This window comes from Myxocyprinus asiaticus, chromosome 14 (genome assembly GCF_019703515.2).
Source record: "Myxocyprinus asiaticus isolate MX2 ecotype Aquarium Trade chromosome 14, UBuf_Myxa_2, whole genome shotgun sequence".
NCBI lineage: Eukaryota > Metazoa > Chordata > Actinopteri > Cypriniformes > Catostomidae > Myxocyprinus > Myxocyprinus asiaticus.
In genome coordinates, this window is record NC_059357.1 from 18385832 (window position 1) to 18404487 (window position 18656).

At 34.7% G+C, this 18656-nt stretch overlaps 2 protein-coding genes across 4 annotated transcripts; one reads left to right on the plus strand and one right to left on the minus strand.

Moving 5' to 3' along the window:
* The first annotated feature begins 908 nt into the window (after positions 1 to 908).
* On the plus strand, positions 909 to 14250 carry flr (fleer). 3 transcript variants are annotated; one of them, XM_051716584.1, is made up of 19 exons: positions 909 to 1089; positions 1230 to 1295; positions 1545 to 1754; positions 3324 to 3380; positions 3547 to 3682; positions 3952 to 4056; positions 4190 to 4318; positions 4645 to 4694; positions 6764 to 6916; positions 7967 to 8032; positions 8674 to 8727; positions 8832 to 8897; positions 9171 to 9247; positions 9578 to 9788; positions 11999 to 12070; positions 12204 to 12307; positions 12578 to 12656; positions 13151 to 13280; positions 13588 to 14250. In XM_051716584.1, exons 1-19 carry the CDS (start codon positions 1036 to 1038, stop codon positions 13722 to 13724), a joined length of 1956 nt encoding a protein of 651 aa, XP_051572544.1. In that variant the 5' UTR covers positions 909 to 1035; the 3' UTR covers positions 13725 to 14250. The 3 variants fall into 3 exon arrangements, with proteins under 3 accessions (XP_051572544.1, XP_051572545.1, XP_051572546.1); XM_051716585.1 differs by having other exon boundaries at positions 8832 to 8885; XM_051716586.1 differs by lacking the exon at positions 3952 to 4056.
* Positions 14251 to 14394: 144 nt separating this feature from the next.
* On the minus strand, positions 14395 to 17331 carry LOC127451701 (UPF0764 protein C16orf89 homolog). The gene is made up of 8 exons (XM_051716587.1): positions 16503 to 17331; positions 15929 to 16081; positions 15698 to 15848; positions 15503 to 15620; positions 15169 to 15331; positions 14962 to 15066; positions 14737 to 14814; positions 14395 to 14610 (listed from the first exon to the last, which is right to left on the minus strand). The coding sequence occupies exons 1-8, from the start codon at positions 16669 to 16671 to the stop codon at positions 14507 to 14509; spliced, it is 1041 nt and encodes a 346-aa protein (XP_051572547.1). The 5' UTR covers positions 16672 to 17331; the 3' UTR covers positions 14395 to 14506.
* Positions 17332 to 18656: the final 1325 nt, after the last annotated feature.

Sequence of the window (18656 nt, forward strand, 5' to 3'; positions counted from 1 at the left end):
GACTTTGTGATAATCAATTATATATTAATCTTACTTTTCTTCAGTAAAAAACAAAACAACTAACAAAACAATAAAACTGCTTATTTTAATTGTGATCGTTGTCTTAAGGATGCGGAAGAAGAAAATTAAGTCATATGTTGTTCATGCTGTTATTTAGCACATTTTGAAGTGTGGTATCCCCTGAGGTCAGCTGCCAGATTGAGGGAAGAAAAGGGTTAGCCCACAATATTGCACATTTATTACATTTACACATGTCATACATGCAACCTTAAAGCTAAACGTTTCTCAGTTTTGTTACACACTCTCTCTCTCTCTCTCTCTCTCTCACACACACACACACACACACACACACACGTGTCTGATATGTTTTAAAATAAGAGGGGAAGTCAGAAACTTTTTTTTTTTTTTTCATCAAATAAAACACAGAAATATTGATGACTTTTACTTGTTTGTACCTTAATAGGGCAACGTATCCTGGGAGGTACAACTCAGAAAATCCAAAATATATCAAAAATTCCTTTGGATATGTTTTCCTTAAGTCCAAATGATATAAAAAGTGACTTGAAACGATTTTTTTGCTAATCATTTTCCACTCTTGCCTGTTTAAGGGTTTAACATGAAGTAATGTTTTATTACATATAAACGTTAAAATGCACATTTACAAGCGCAATTTTAATACAATTAACTCTATTTAGTGAATCATGTTGTGTCATTTGCCACTTTGGGGTGATTTTTAATTTCTTGTTAATTTTTTTAACGTGAAACTACGGGTAAAATACAACTACAGTAATGATTAATAAAAGAAACAAGAAAAGTGATATTGCATTAGTATTTACTACTGATAAATAAATGTCTTTCATCATCCGCTCAGACAAGAGACGCATTATCATTACGTCACATCCGTTTCTGGCGCAGTTGCGAAGCAACCAGACGGTTGCGTTGTGTCTGTGAAAACATAGCGTGTTGAATCTATAACTTTCTAATTTTTGCGTTTTTTATATGGGATAAAACTATATTTGGCGGTAGGATTTGGTCATGCCGCTAGCAACGATCAAAGACGGCGAATACACGGCCACCGTGTATAAAATGGTGAGTTATTAGCTGCTCAAGCTAATAGGCTAGGTTAGTTTTCATCGGTCAGATATGCTGCAGTTTGCGTTTTTAGCAAAACGATTTAACTAACATTTGTCATGGGACTGTTTACTAACCATTAATATTATTTTTGTAAGATCAAAGAGGGGCGTTATGGAGACGCAATTCATATTCTGAGCAAAGAACATCAGAAACACACAAAAGTAAGTAGACAGCAACAAACTCGATTTATTCTTCACATGTAATAAATCAATCATTTTTTGTTCTCTGTTATTCGGGAAAAGAAAGCAGATGTATAAAAAAACTAAAAGAAATCACTTTTTTTTTTTTTTACGCTTCAAATTAATTAATCCGGATTTGCTGTGTAAAGTATGATTAAAGATGTATGTATGGTTGCATTATATCTGTTAAAATGCACAATTTTACATTCTGAAATCTCTATTTTTCTCTAGTCAAGGGCTGCGCTCTCGCTCATAGGTTATTGCTACTATCACATGCAAGACTTCACTAACGCAGCAGAGTGCTATGAACAGCTGACACAGCTTCACCCAGAGGTGGAAGACTACAAACTCTACTATGCCCAGTCCCTTTACGGAGCGTGTGCCTTCCCAGAGGCCATGAAAGCTACATTCCTGTTGGACAGCACTACAAGTCATACTAAGGTGCCTACTCATTAACATCTGTACATCATATGTCTTTAATATCTGTAATATTGTTTGTGATCCTAAAAGACAATAACAAAACCCTAAAACCTTGACAATTTAATTCATCGATAAAAGTATTTTGGTTAAGTGGCTGTTGTTTATCGAGGACCAAGTATGGCAAAATCAAGAAATAAAGAAATGTATTTGCAAATAAATATAAAAAATGAAAGTTCATAGAAATGAATAAATATAGACATTTGATAAATATTACATAAATGAGTATATTTATACTATTATTTCCTTATTTATATATTTATATGTTTGTTTCTTCAATATTTATTTTTCCACATGTATCTATTTATACATGTACACTGCCGTTCAAAAGTTTGGGGTCACTTGTCTGAAATGTTTCTCAAAATCTTAAAAAAACCTTTTGATCTGAAGGTGTATGCTTAAATGTTTGAAATTATTTTTGTAGACAAAAATAGAATTGTGCCAACATATTAATTTATTTCATTACAAAACTAAAACTAAAGTAAAAAAAATTAAAAATAAATAAAACTTTTTGAAATTGATGACTTGGACCAAATAATAAAGAAAAGCAGCCAATAAGTGCCCAACATAGATGGGAACTCCTTCAATACTGTTTAAAAAGCATCCCAGTGTGATCCTCAAGAAGTTGGTTGAGAAAATGCCAAGAGTACATTTCTGCAAAATCTAGGCAAAGTATGGCCACTTTGAAGATGCTAAAATATAATATAGTTTGGATTTATGTAGAATTTTTTTTTAGTCACAACATAATTCACATATTTCCATTTCTATTATTCCATAGTTGTGATGACTTTACTATTATTCTAAAATGTGAAGAAAAACAAAATAATAATAAAGAATAAGTGACCCCAAACATTTGAACACCAGTGTATATATTTTCACATTTATTTATTTATGAGGTATATTTCACAATTTCTAAATGCAAGTCCACATCCATCTGTGGCTATACTGTATTTCAAGTCTGTAGTCTCGCATTCAATTTTGTTAACAAAAATATGTCACTGTGGCCTCTAAGCTTCACTCTTGAGCACTCTGAGATTGACTGCTATGTCTGAAGTAGAAACCCCAAACACCCCCAGTTACCACAAATAAATTAGGAAATAAATTAATGTGGAAATAAATATATGTAAAAATATATACATATACTGTATACTGTGTATATATAATATATACATGAATATAAATGTAGAAATACATTTGTAAGTAAATAAACGAGGAAATAAATACATGTGGAAAAATAAATGTGGAAACAAATAAATAAGGAAACAAAAGTATAAATACTAATTTATGTCACATTAATAAATAAATAAATATATTTATTTATTTATTTGTATGTATACTTTTTCATTTTTTTTATTTATTTGCATATATATTTATTTTAAATATCATTTATTATTTATCTGGTCCTCAATAGTTGTTTGTATATATAATGTGATTTATATAATTTAACAAGTCCCGGCAAAAGCATGTTGCAAATTCCTAACATTTAATGCCTGTGTTTTTGTAAATATATGTATTTGTCCTGTTTCAAAATAGATGATCAAACTGCAAGCTGCTATCAAATATGGGGAGGAGGACTTTTCAGGTGCAAAGGCAAGCTTTTTTTTTTTCTCTCAATAAACAAGCAGCTCTATGGGCATACTTTAAAATATCCAGTAAGAACTCTGTGGCACATGTGGAAAATTAATCACCATCTGACCAAAGAATGCAGCAGGAATTACTGTTTATTCTGATGGAATGTTTGTTTTTGCATCTCCAGATTCTGGTTGAGCAGTTGCCTCAGGAGGATCCAGACTACGATGTGGATCTTGGTTGTTTGCTTTATAAGGAGGGAGAGTATGAAGAAGCTTGCAAAAAGTTTATGTCCTCTATGAATGTACTTGGCTACCAGCCAGGTGAGCATATGCTTCACTGGTTTACTTGAACTATAATCGTGTGGTGTGTGTGTGTGTGTGTGTGTGTGTGTGTGTGTGGTTGAGCTTAATAGACAAAACAGAAAAAAAAAATTGCCAATAGTAACAAACATCACAATAACTGGTTGACCACACTTCCTGAAGGTAGTAATTTAGATTTTTATAGAAACTGATGTGGTGTGGACTTTTTTTTGGTGGAATTTTTCTTAAACTAGCTGAGCCAGGTGGTGTATCATTTTTTTCTGTTACAGATCTGGCATACAACATAGCACTTTGTTACTACAGTTTAAAGCAGTATGCTTCAGCACTCAAATATATTGCAGAAATCATTGAACGTGGAATCAGAGAGCATCCAGGTATATATAGCTGAAATTCTTTTAGGTGTTATAAGGTGAACTGTGTTGTACGGTGAATATCAATGCATAATGACTGGCATCTTTGTAGTGCCAGTGCTTTTGATATGTTTAAATTGTATTCCTGTTTCGATAGAACTCAGTATTGGCATGACAACAGAAGGCATTGATGTAAGAAGTGTTGGCAACACCCTTGTCTTGCATGAAACCGCTTTGATCGAAGCTTTTAATCTGAAAGCAGCTATTGAATACCAGCTGAAGAACTGTGAGTACAAATAAAGAGGCTGACCTGATGTTGCACTAAGAAGAATTCCTTTCACACTTTTAGATGTGCTCTCAATATATTCATGTCTCATAATAAACCACAAATCCATTAAAAGAATGTGTGGCCTCTCCAGATTCAAAGTGGCATTTGCATTAAGCATGAGGTCTGCAGTAGTGTTTTGCTTAGTGTCTTTCTGTATAATTGTAATTCAGCCTGGGGTGATAGACTGCTCTGTTCTGTCTGTCTTATGTAGCGGTTACTATTAAACTTGAGGAAATGCATATTCAGTTTAGTGATATTGGCCCCATATATCTGTCTTTTTGCAGATGCTGCAGCACAGGAGGCACTGACTGATATGCCCCCCAGATCAGAGGAGGTACTCAAACTGCTTTAAAAATATATTTTACATTACCACTATTGTAACACTATGTAGCACATTACTGTTTTTTTCCGATTCTAGCAGTATCTTAAAGGGATAGTTCAGTATGACTTTCTGTCTTCTGCTGAACACAAACAAAGATAGAGAAATTAGAAGAGAAATTAAGCTCTGTAGGTCCATAAAATGCAAGTGAATGGGTACTAAAATTTTGAAGCTCCAAAAGGACATAAAGACAGCATAAATGTAATCCATAAGACTCCAGTGGATAAATCCATATCTTCAGAAGCGATACAATAAGTGTGGGTGAGAAACAGATAAATATAAGTATTTTTACTATCAGTTTTCACATTCTTCTTCTTCTTTTGTTTTTGGCGAATCACATTCTTCATGCATATCACCACCTATTAGGCAGGGAGGAGAATTTATGGTAAAAACGGACTTAAAAATTGATCTGTTTCTCACCCACACTTATCATATCGCTTCTGAAGATATGCATTTAATCAATTGAGTCTTATGGATTACTTTTTATGCTGCCTTTATGTGCATTTTGTAGCTTCAAAATGTTGTTACCCATTCACTTAAATTGTAAGGACCTACAGAGCTGAGATATTCTTCTAAAAATCTTTGTTTGTGTTCAACAAAAGAAAGAAAGTCATTCATCTGGGATGGCATGAGGGTGAGTAAATAATTAGAGAATTTTCATTTTTGGGTGAACTATCCCTTTAAATTGATACTCCACTAAAAAAAAATAATGATTCTGTTATCATTGTCAGATCTGTTAAGACTTTCTTTCTTCCTGGGAACACAAAAAGAAATGTTAGGTAGAATGTTAGCCTCAGTCACCATTCACTTTCGTTGTATAGAAAAATTATGCAATGAAAGTGAATGGTGACTGAAGCTAACATTCTGCCTAACATCCCTTTTTGTGTTCCACAGAAGAAGAAAAAGTTATACAGGTTTGGAACAATATGGTGGTGAATAAATTATGACAGAATTTTCATTTTTGGCTGAACTTTCCCTTTAAGTCAGATTTGAATTAAGTTTTTTATATATTTCTGTTGCAATGAAAAAACAAAGGCTGCCAGATATTACGAGATGCCTGTCAAGAGAATATTTTCCTTATTAGTTATGCTGTGTGATCTGAGCATGCTCACTCTTACAGGATACCTTCTTATGAATCAGTCTCATAGGCATGCCAATTCACATTTTTTATCCAATATTGACAGACCATGTGCAGTCATTTTCACAAGAAGTTTAATTCTGTCAAAACCTTCTTGTCACACTCTAATAACGGAAAGGTTCTTGTTATTCTGGTGGAGGTTTAATCCATTTGTGCTGGGGTTTGCATTGTATAACCAATAAGCCCACACCTGCTGGCTGGAATGATGGTGGGCTGCAGAGACATGTCTTTGTGCTAGTTTGTTCTGGCACCTACAGAAAGTTAATGAGTCCAAACATTGATCCGTCTTGCATAAGCTTTCATTAAATACACTTTTTCTCCCTGCATGAAAGGTATTTTTAAATGCTGCTTCTGTAGCTAGGGCCAGGGCAAGAAATGTACCAGATTGTAATAAGAATTCAGGGTGTTGCGCAAAGAAATATTAACAGGGGATGTCATTTAGTTTTACTTGAAAGAGAGCATATACAAATAACATTTCAAAATAACAGAGGTTAATTTAACAAATATGCAATGCAGTTTCACTATTAGAATATAGTTAGATCACCCTCAGTTCTGTGTTTTTAGTTTATCTAGAGAAGGTTTATCCATTTCTATTATAGAATGCACAAGCGAATGTAGCCATCTACTGCCCTCTAGTGAAACAGAATGTCACAGTGGTGATTTACTATCAATAAATGTGATTTCACAGATTGTGGTTTAGTAGCATTTATCTTTTTATTATGTTTAGAACTTTTTAATCTCTTTATATGAATACAAAAAACTTTCACATTTGGAATTTGGTCTGTATTCTAATCAGTTAAAGGCAATCAGCCACAGAAATTATGATTATGTCTGCTGTAATACTAAGTATGGTTTTCTTAAAGCTTTTTTCCCCCAATATATTTAGGAATTGGATCCAGTCACCCTTCACAACCAGGCCTTAATGAATATGGACTCCAAGCCTACTGAGGGGTTTGAGAAGCTTGCTTTTCTCCTTCAGCAAAATCCCTTCCCTCCTGTTACATTTGGTAACTTACTTTTGCTCTACTGTAAATACGAGGTGAGTTTACTTTACTCTTAACTGTTATTAAGTGACAAAGTTTTGACCTGAAGTCCCATAATTGAAGTTACGTATGAAGATATCTCTTTGAAAGCAGAATAGAATGTTTTTCTTGAGTTATCTTGAGCTCTAAAGCAATGATACAGGGATGCACTGATATAAACATTTTTGATACATACCGATTTTAACAAAAACCTTTAGGCCAATATGAACAACAATACCGATATTTTGCAGCTTAGGCTACCTTAATTTGTCATCAGATCACTACTTAGAAACATTACTTAGAAATGCTTTAAAAATTTACAAAGAGGTACAAAAGCTTTTTCACTGTTCTAACAATAAATAATAGAGCCACAGTGAAAGATACATATAAGAAAAAAAGATACAAAAACTTACCAAATATAATAACATGATGATTGATATGAAAAAAAAAAAAGGTTATTTTGTACTTTTAAAACAGTTTTGCACTTCTGTTTTTGCTGTTTAAAATGCAGCCTTTCGAGGTTTAGTTATAATAGCACAAAGCAATATTGCAATTTCAATCTTAATTCAGTCAATCATGCAACATTAATGGATATACTGATATCTCAGAAATCAAAGTCTGCTTGTTTCAAAGCATTTTGGATGGTTTCTCTCATCATGTAGCCTATTGGGAATTGCCACCTTCACAACTGTCACATCCATTTATGGCATTTTTTCTGCATTAAAATAAGAATGATACAGAATAAAAATTAAATATAAAATTTTCTTAGGAATGCCAACCCTTCTAGATATTGTGGCTGTTAGTATTTCTGAGTTTTTACAATGTAACTAATTAATTATAGATCAACCATCACTTTTTCATGTTGCCGTTTTCATGCTTATTACCGATATGCAGACGGTTTTAATTTGGTCATAAATTGGCCGATAAATATTGGCAACTGATACTTCTGTGCACCCCCTACTATGATGCCAATGACTTGCTAATCTTTAGAGACACTTTCATTTATTGCTTTAATTAGAGCTGTTTTTATTTATTTATTTTGTTGTTGTTGTTGTTGTTGTCTGTAGTACTTTGACCTTGCTGCAGATGTTCTGGCTGAAAATGCCCATCTCACATACAAGTTTCTCACACCGGTAAGGCCAAATTTGGTATCATGTTTGTTAAACGTATTTTATTTGCCATCAACATTTTACAGTCTGTACGTATGTACATGCACTTTAAAGGTTTGATTTCAGTTGGACTAAAACAATAATTCATCTTTTCAAAATGTCATGTAAACACATTAGTCCGACTGAAATTACAATCCAATTTTTATGAAGTCGGACTAAAAGACCTAGATTAAGCGATTATAGCTCAGCTTATCCTCCATGTATTCACATTAATCAGACCACAACTGATGTGGGGGGTACTTACATGTTCTGATTATTACACCCATCCAGACAGAGGAAGACTGTAGCTTGACTACGCAAAAAAACAGAGGTAGCTCGATTACAACTGCGCATGTAAACATACTGACTGTCAGTTTTATAAAAATGCCATCATGTAGATACAAGTCTTAAACTTTACTATTTAGTGTCCCAGATAGTTGTTCCAATAATAACATCTTCACTGATGGATTCCTCCGCCATAGTGCAGTTCAAGTAATAACACATCAGCTGATAATAGAGCTGTCCTATTCATATTGACATATTTATAAGTCAAATCTGGCTACATGTATCAGATTCAGACATTTATTTGCATCTTTAGGGCTCATGTTTTGTTCTCATTTTTATAGTACCTCTATGAGTTCCTGGATGCCATGATCACATGTCAGACTGCACCTGAGGAGGTAAGCTGTCTTAACACTAAAGCATGAATGAGTTGACAAGTATTTAGTGATGTATCTAGAGCATTTGTTTTTGAATGACAATGCCTTTTTTTTATCTGACACAGGCCTTTCGAAAATTTGAGGAAACTGCTGGGAAACTGACTGAGCAGTTACGCAAGGTTACGAAACAGGTTACATCCTGGCATTTTGCCTTTTCACTGCCTGCATGCATACTTGTATCAAGTATTTGTCTCTGACTATGTAAAAGATTGTTATTATTCTTTGCATATATGCAGTATATTATTATTATTACTATTATTGCATTTTTTGTGATATCAAAAGTCCTTATTTTTTAAATTAACACCATAACATAACAGATATATTTTATGTAATAAGTGTATCACAATGCAAATATAAACCTGAATTGTCAAATTAAAATGCCACATTTATTTGTTTCCTGTAAGGTGCAAGAAGCAAGACACAACCGGGATGAAGAATCCTTAAAAAAATATGTCCAAGACTATGATGAGGTTCTTGAGAGGTAAACACATTAGTTATATTGTGGCAACATTTATGTTAATTATTCCATTAATGTAAATGCATGTGAAATGGTCACCAGTGTAAATTATTTTTAGTTCTTAATACTATTATTTCTGAAGAGATACATAGCTACATTACATTTAGAAAGTTTTTTCATAATATTGTGTTTGTGACAGTTACCCAAGCAAGCCGCTAAAATGCAGTAGAAATGCTAGTTAATACAGTACAAGCAGAATTTGGAAACTTGAGGTTTAGTTTTTTGACAGTTTAATCAAGATGAATTCCAAAAAGGTGTGTTTTTAGCTAATGCGCTATGTATTTTCTTTTGAAGATACATTCCTGTATTAATGGCACAAGCCAAAATCTACTGGAACCGTGAGAACTACAGCATGGTAGAAAAGATTTTCCACAAATCACTGGAGTTCTGCAATGAGCATGACACTTGGAAACTTAATGTTGCTCATGTGCTCTTCATGCAAGATAACAAATATAAAGAAGCCATTGGGTTTTATGAGCCCATAGTTAAGAAACATTATGAGAACGTAAGTTTGATAATATTGAATGTTCATTTGTTTCATGTTCTCTGTCATATTAGGTTTTCTGATACTTTTAACTGTAAATGTATTTTGTAAATGCAATATACTTTCCTTTAGGGCTGTGTCGATGCAAACAAATATTGATATATCGCGATACTTTTTCCCATGATATTGTATCGATATTTATATTAAACTATTTTTGTATTCATATTATGTAAACACCCAACAAAGTTGGTACACTGTTACTTCCAAATCAATTTAATGAGCTCACCAAGAGACAAAAACTTGATGTTTCCAGCTACCTACTCTTTATCTGACATCAGTATATAATTGAAATATATATGAAATGATTTACAATTGGAATTGATTTGTAATCAAATCATGATATTGTAGGGGTGGGTAAAAATATTGATTTTCCAGTGCATCGTAATCTTCATTTGAACGATCTCAATATCGATTCTTAAATCCCAAGATCAATCTTTTACCCTATGCGCAACCCTCTACTACAATTAGACGAAATCACTTGCATTTGCAACCAAATTTCGCACTATGCGACTGAAACATATACAGTATATTTGGCCTGGCTGGTAAATGTTTACATTTTACTCACCACCAATTGTGTAGTATATTGGTGTAGTATTCAGCAGCGAGATCTTTTCACTGCATATTAAGAGTAAAAGTTGTTCCGTGTAATGCGTGTCCAAAGATGAGATCCACGTGATCCATTTGTCATTGAATAATGTCTCTTTTAATACACTTTCTGTTCTTTACAGTCAGTTGTTGATCAAAAACAACAAAATTAATATTTAATTCTAATCATGCATGGCGCAGATGAGATAAAGCCATTTGAGTCCTCACTCGTTAACATGCACTTATTTACTGATGCTCTTTACAGAAATGCTGGTTTTCTTAAAGAGACAGTACTGGTTTTAGCGCATGTTCAACAAATCAATGTATATATTTGTAAATAGTATAAATTATGCAATTAAACAATAAACATATGAAATATCATATCTTATTTATTGATTGAATACATGAATTTGTTCATTTTTAAAAAGACAAAATGTGACCAGGATGATGAAAAACGAATAAAATATAATTAGTAATATTTTATATTTTCATAATGTACCTAGTTAGAAGGTCCCCTGTATAATTAACAGCATTACCTGAGAGAGAATTTCTTTCATATGTAAGCAAAAGGGACATTATAACTGAAATATACCCATATTAATCTATATCGAATCGAATTGAGAGCTTGTGAATCGGAATCGAATTGAGAAATCTGTTTCAATACCCAGCCCTATGATATTGTAATGTATCGTAATATATCGAATTGTGATGTGTATTGCAATATGTATTGCATTGTGAGGTGCCAGGTGATTCCCAGACTTACTTTTAATATTATTGTGTCCAAGTATAACTCTTACAAATGACAGAAAAAGTGATTTGAGTGGTGAGAGATAGGGGACAGGGATGGGAACACGACCCAAGCCAGACTCGAACCCGGGTCTCCAATGAGCATAACAGCTCAAAATGTCGGAATACTTACTCTGACCACTAGTATTTACCATAAACAGTGGGTTCCAGATGTTGTTTTGATACACAATAAGATAAGATAATAACATGGAGCTCAAGAGGAATCTAAAATTTGCATTTAATATTTGATGTCTCATGGGTAGATTGTGTATAAGACATTTCATGCATTTAAAATAGCCCGAACTAAATGCAGAATACAGTTTTAAAATTTATGGCTGGTTTCCTTAAGGAGATGAAGCCTACCTAGAAGGGATTTCGTGGCCCATTCCCCAGTGAACAACCTATTTCCAGTAAACGATTGTAATGAATTACAGCTACACCAATGCCCCCCCCCCCCCAACGTTTAAAAAGGTTTGCTGGAAATGGTTTGCATACATTTATTGGTTGTGATAAGAGGGGTGGTATTGGTTGAAGTATTTGGCAGACAGTTATATCACAAATCTAAACATTTTACATAGTGTTCTTTGCTCCTTTGCTTGCTAGCTGGAACAGTGTAACATTCAAGAGTGTCCCTGCAAAACAAAACCCTCGGTAAAATGATCTGTGACTCTTCGAGTCTTGCTGCGTGTATGCATGAGGTTTTACTGCATGGTGTTTTGTTTGTTTATTACTTCATTTTGCAATTGCCGGCTTTTATTAGAATCCTTGCAAACAATTAACGGTCACATTTTGTTGTGTAGATCCTCAACGTCAGTGCAATTGTTCTTGCTAATCTGTGCGTGTCATACATCATGACCAGCCAAAATGAAGAGGTAAAAAAATGATTTTAATACAAACATATAACTGTAATCAATTAATGTAGTACTAGTAACCCTTATTTCATTGTGTTTCTTGCTGTCTCTATTTTTCTTTTTCTTGTTATGGCCTGCTTGTGTGTGTATAAAGGCAGAGGAACTGATGAGGAAGATAGAGAAAGAAGAGGAGCAGATCTCTTATGATGATCCAGACAAAAAGATTTTTCATCTGTGTATTGTCAACCTTGTAATAGGGTATGTACAACATAAAAACAATAAATTGTGTTAATACTTCCATTGGCACAATACTTATAAGGATTTGATTGTTGATCTTGAATCTATAGACATTGTTTCATTTTCTTTGTTTAAAATATAACACAAAATATAATAAAGATGACATATTGAGAGCCTGCACAAATTTTGTCCAAAGATAAAAGAAAATGAGGTTCTCTGTGTCTTTCATTTTAGAGACATCATGCGCACAGTGTAAATGACATGTATTACATACACATTATTTTTTTACAGGACTTTGTATTGTGCTAAAGGGAACTATGACTTTGGCATTTCTCGTGTCATAAAGAGTCTGGAGCCATACAACAAGAAGGTAATCAATATTTCATATTTAGTAAATTGTTTAGTGGGTTAGAACATCCCACATTTTTCAGATCAGTTACCAAGATATTCAACATGTTATTTATTTATTTTTTGTCTGTCCAAAAATATCTATTAAAGAGGTCTACATTGTAACCAGCTGTGTAAACAGTGTTACTTAAAGACCTCAGCATTCTTGCTCTCATGTCTTTTACTGCACTTCCTTCTGGCTTTGGACCCCTTTGACTCTTCTAGATGCTTCTGAACTACATCTAATAGTATAAAACTTTTAGAGATCTACAGTCACAAGACCTGGTAATGCCAAATCCAAGGTCACTGTTTAAAAACATAAGCATGCCTTGTAAACACATTGAGATTCCATTGGTGGCAAGGTCGCTTTTGTATCAACTGATATTTACAAGTCTTTCATAGCTGTCATATGCTATTTCCCTGTGATATTACAGAGTCCTTTGTGCTTGGAATGACACTGACATCTTGTGTTTTCAGCTTGGAACAGACACGTGGTTCTATGCTAAAAGATGTTTCCTCTCACTGCTGGAAAACATGGCCAAACACATGATCATGCTCAGAGATTCAGTGGTGCAAGAGTGCATTCAGTTCCTGGAGCACTGTGAATGTAAGTATATATTCACTAAAGAGACGGCTTGCTATGGAGATGGTCTGATATCACAAATAGTCCCTTTAAAACAGGTGCCGTATCTTGTTTCAGATGTGGCACAATTGTGTCAATACAAGGCTTTAATTTTCCAGTAATATGCAACGTTGCAAACTCCAATCTAGTGATTATCATTTCGCTGCTGTTTTAATTGTTTAATTCAGTAGGGATTAAACGCTGTTTTTTTTTTAAAGCTGTCGCGAATTAAATTTAAATCCTGATGTTTTCCATGGGACTAATGACTTTTTTTTTTTACCCCCCTCTCAAGTGTATGGGAAAGATGTTCTTGCCATCATAGAGCAGCCCCTGGAGGAGAACCGCATGCACATCGGCAAGAACACTGTCACGTATGAATCACGCCTGATTAAAGCTCTCTTCTATGAAGTCACAGGATGGAATGAGTAATCCTTAATGGATATGTTTGCAAAACTTAATTTATCTATATTAGAACAGAGTATTGGGCAAATGTTAAGCACAGACCAGAATCTTCTCAGTAGCATTTTAATGAATGTGTCATTATACTAAAATTTGAAGAGTCAAGATTTCATGGATTGGTGGTTGTTTGACTAATAAGATACATGGCGTTTAGTCTGTACTTTCTGAGCAGCTTTTGAGAGATCATGCTGCTTTTTTGGACTGAAATCAAACATGCATTTAAAGAATGCATTCTCTATAATAAGGAACCTATAGGGGTCTGCTCCTTTCAAAAGCTTTGTTAAACTGAGAGAAAATATTCATCAAAGAAGGGCATTTAAATTTTGTAACTTAGCTTTGTTTTTGCTAAAATAATAAAACATGCCCCAATTCAACAACAGCATAATGCTTACATAAGTTGTTGCCTCAAACAACACCGAAATTATAAAAGGCATTAAATTGTACAGTTTGGTTATTCTTCCTCAGAATAATAATGTAATAAAAAAACAGAACTTCATGTAATAGGTTTTCTTTATTTCTTGAATATATTCAAAAGTATTTTCCTGTAATTTGTCTTCCTGACTACTTGCCCTTCTCACAGTCTACTTGCCCTTACTTGCCCTTTAATGGTTAATGCACCAAAACGGCATGAGTGAACCTACCACTCCTTTACAGAGAATACATAATATATGAAAGAATTATATACAAGATTCAACTAAAAAGCCTGGTAAGAAGGCAGGTTTTGAGACCTATTGTACCACTGAGCATGGGCTTTAGATTAAGGGCCTCTTCGTTATGTCCTGCTCTGAAAGGTAGTAGTTGAGAAAACCTCCTAATGCACTCACTGCAACTCCTGTCATATGACTTGAGCAGCCATCTATGAAAGGAAACACACAAGAGTCAGTTTCACACACTTCTATCTATCGATCATACAATAATGCAACATTAAATAATCGAATGTCTAATAGTAGCCTGATTGCAAAGTCTAAGAGCTAGTATACACCTTTAAGTGTTTTTTCCCTTCTTTTCACCCGTTTGTGGGGTACATCCAAAAATTCCTCAAAGACCTGGGAGATGTCCTCTGGGAGAAAAAAAAAAAATATTATTAATTATGCAATTGACAACTTGAACGGTAACACCTCTTTACATGTGCTGCTTAATATCCAGCTGGATTCCTTTTATTTTCAATAGGATAAGATTATTTTTAACTAATTTCTGTGTAACTCACCTTCTTTGCCAAAACAACCTACTTCTTGATCTTGCCATGTTACAATAGACTGTAACCAGTCCAATTTATAGAAGTCTGAGAATCCCACTAAACCACATAAAAGAACTGTAAAAAAATAAATAAATAAAATACAGTAAGTGGAGGCTAACTTTTGAATCCTGGCCAAATCTTTGGACATTGTTTTATAACTCTATAGCGTATACTAACTGTTTTCTATAAAGATGTCTTGCATTTGACCAGGAAGACCATTCCTGAAAATATCCTGGTTGCTCTTCATCATGTTGGAGCAGAAGATTCTCTGGTAGTGTTCCACAGTAATGTTGACACGAGACAATCTCATGTCCCCCTTGAGCATTCTGGAGCACCCTTTCTGAGAGGATACAAGGGTCAAACTAAAGACAAACAGATGGTTGTTCAAATATGTTCTTTAGAATTTACTTCAGGGTGCCTCAGAAATTTACAACAGTCTTCTCTCTTTTTCTTAACAAAGGGCACACAATCATTTGCTAGAGATAAAAGAAAGATTAATATGGTACTTTACCATTTTTCCTATCATGAAGTAGAGTAGCTGGTGGGACAGGGAATAGTGTGGACATCCAAACTGCGTCATTGTGTCTCTACAGGACTGAGTGACGATACATGGGGTTCCATTGTCTTTCCTTTTCATAAAATAACAGGTGTAGTTGCAATATTTTTTTAATGTAAGAGAATTTGATTTTATGCTACAATTTCTTACCATGTTCCAAGAAGGAGAGTCATGCACTTGTCACTCAGATACTCATCATAGCACTCCATAGTCCTCACTGAGGTATAAGCCAATGAGGGGTCTGTGGAGCTCCATTCTGCAGGCAGTGACCAAAATGAGCTGTCCAATATGGGCTCAAACTCTGTAGGAGACACAATGCATTAGTTATCTGCATCATGACTGGATCTTGTAGAATAGATTTGATTTTCTACCGAGTTTTACCTTTGAAGTATTTGGGATCTGTATCCTGAAGAGCATAGAGAGCAGTGGACATGCTTCTGTTTAGTCGCTTCAACATAGAAACTGCAGCTGAGCGCTGAGAAAGACTCAAAAAATCTGAGTGCGGCCAAGTTCGTGTCGCCTCCTGCAGCTGCGCTGTATTATGTAAGCAGACAGAAGCTTAATTTTGAACATTTGACGGACTATTAACCTCACCAGATGTTCAACTGATTTTACAACCTGTGTTGGGATTCATCTTTGTGTGTGTGTGCGCGCGCGTGCGTGTGCGTGTGAGTGTGTGTGTGTGCGTGTGTATCTGTGTGTGTTAGGTCTGATCAAGGTAAGAAGTTCTTGGAAAGAATTAACTCTCTTGAAAAGTTACAGGAGTGGAGGACAAAAATCAAGATATCGCACCAAAAGCTCTCTGTACTGGTCGCTGTCTCATGATCAGTAAAAAAGTAAACAAACAACTTGTATTCATGCAGAATCTGACCGTAGCATGTCACTCAAACAAACGAGACTGTTAAGAATGTAGTATTATAAAAAAATTAAAAAAACCTTAACAATAGTGTCTTACCTTGAAGTATTGTGTATCCAACAACACCATCCAGGTTGATGTGTCTGCCCTGCTCATCAAAGTATGTAATTCCCTTAGATAAACTCATAAGTATATTATCAATCACATCCTGCTTTGACAAATCAAGAGTAGACGAGAGAATAAGAAGCACAACGAAAGTATACAACATAATGTTTAAGAGATCTGAGCATAAAAGAAAAATTGAAGGGGAGAATTAGTAAACGGGCGACACAATGCGTCTGTCCAGTAGTAGGATCCCCTTTATTTTCAAAGACGAAGCTGTTTGACATAGCAAACCCATCACGTGGCTCAGGTCTCCTGAGATTTAGGGCTGTTGTATCCATGGGGTACATAGTTTGAATATTATTGCTATTTCTTTCTTTTTTTCTCCCTAGTTCCTATACTCCTTTCACTTTTTTCTTTCTTTCTTTCTTTCTTTCTTTGCCTATTTGTCCTCACTAACCTACTCTCTGTGACTGCAAGAAAGATAGTTTGCAGTTTGAAATTCAGACTTCGATTGGCTATAAATCTGCTGTGCGCTGTCGTACATGTAAATAATGTTGAATTCAAGTGACATCATTCCTCCGCTCCGCAGTCAGTGGTTTTAACATTGTGACTCCTTATTTTATAATGCAAATATCTCTATAAGTTGTCTAGAAGAGTGAAACCACTCTCATCTTGATTTGTGAAAACTTTCACAGATTGATTTTACTTAGTTTGATGGCTTCATTGGCACTGTGTAAAATTAAGGATATAAGACATTAAAGTAATAAAATGCCTATAATTTATAAATTTATAAATAACTCTAAAAACTGAGTGTCCACAGGTGTCATACTAGGCTCAAATAGACCTTCATGATCTGTGAAATGTTTCACAGAACAGTTTTTGTCATTTAACCCTACTTTAAGTTCTAGAATGAACAGTTTACCTGAAAAATAAGTGTTATAGGCTTTGAGAGGTAATATTTTCAGGTAAACTGTTGACTCAAGCACTCAAACAAGGGTTAAATGACAAAAACTGTACTGTGAAAGAATTCACAGTTCCTTTTCGATTACAGTTCACTCGACATTGTGACAAACGCTATAGGGGAATTCCTTCACCGACAACTAGATGAAGCCCTTATACAATAACGCCAATCTTGTGATTGGCAATGGTGATTAAGCTCCGCCTCTTTAGGCTCGCAGATGGCATATATGGTGCAAAATATCAATTTCTTCAGAATTTTTTTAATTCAAGTAGCTTCTCAGTGAATGGGTTTTTCACTTCAGACGCTTGCCATTGAAACAACGCAGCACTTCAGCGAGACACCACCCGCTTCCCGCAGCATTTTGGCAGGAGATATTGTATATTTTTTCATATACAGTAGCAAGAAAAGTATGTGAATCCTTTGGAATTAGCTGGATTTCTGCATTAATTGCTCATAAAATGTGATCTCATCTTCATGAAAGTCACAAGTATAGACAAACCACAGTGTGCTTAAGCTAACAACTCACAAACAATTATAATCCATGTCTTTATTGAACACATCCCATTAAACATTTGCATTGCTGTGGAAAAAATAAGTGAACCCTTGGATATAATAACTAGTTGATCCTTTTGGCAGCAGTAACCTCAACCACGTTTTTCCAGTAGCTGGGGATTAGACCTGCAAAACGTTCAGAAGGAATTTTGGACCATTCTTCCTTACAGAACTGCTTCAGCTCAGTCATATTCTTAGGATGTCTGGTGTGAATGGCTTTCTTGAGGTAATTCCACAGCATCTCTATTGGGTTAAGGTCTGGGCTCTGACTGGGCCACTAAAAAAGGTGGATTTTCTTTTTTTGAAGCCATTCTGTAGTGTATTTACTTAGATGCTTTGGGTCATTGCCCTGCTGCATCACCCAACTTCTACTGAGCTTCAGCTGGCACAGAGCAACCCTGATATTATCCTGTAGGATATCATGATAAACTTGGAAATTAATTTTCCCTCTGATGCCAAGTAGTCTAGGCCCTGAAGCAGCAAAGCTGCCCCAAATCATTATACTTTCTCCACTGTACTTCACCATTGGGATGATGTTTTCATTTTGGTATGTGGTGCCCTTTTTACGCCATACGTAGTGCTGCATGTTCTTCCCAAACAATTCAACCTTAGTTTTGTCAGTCCACAAAACATTT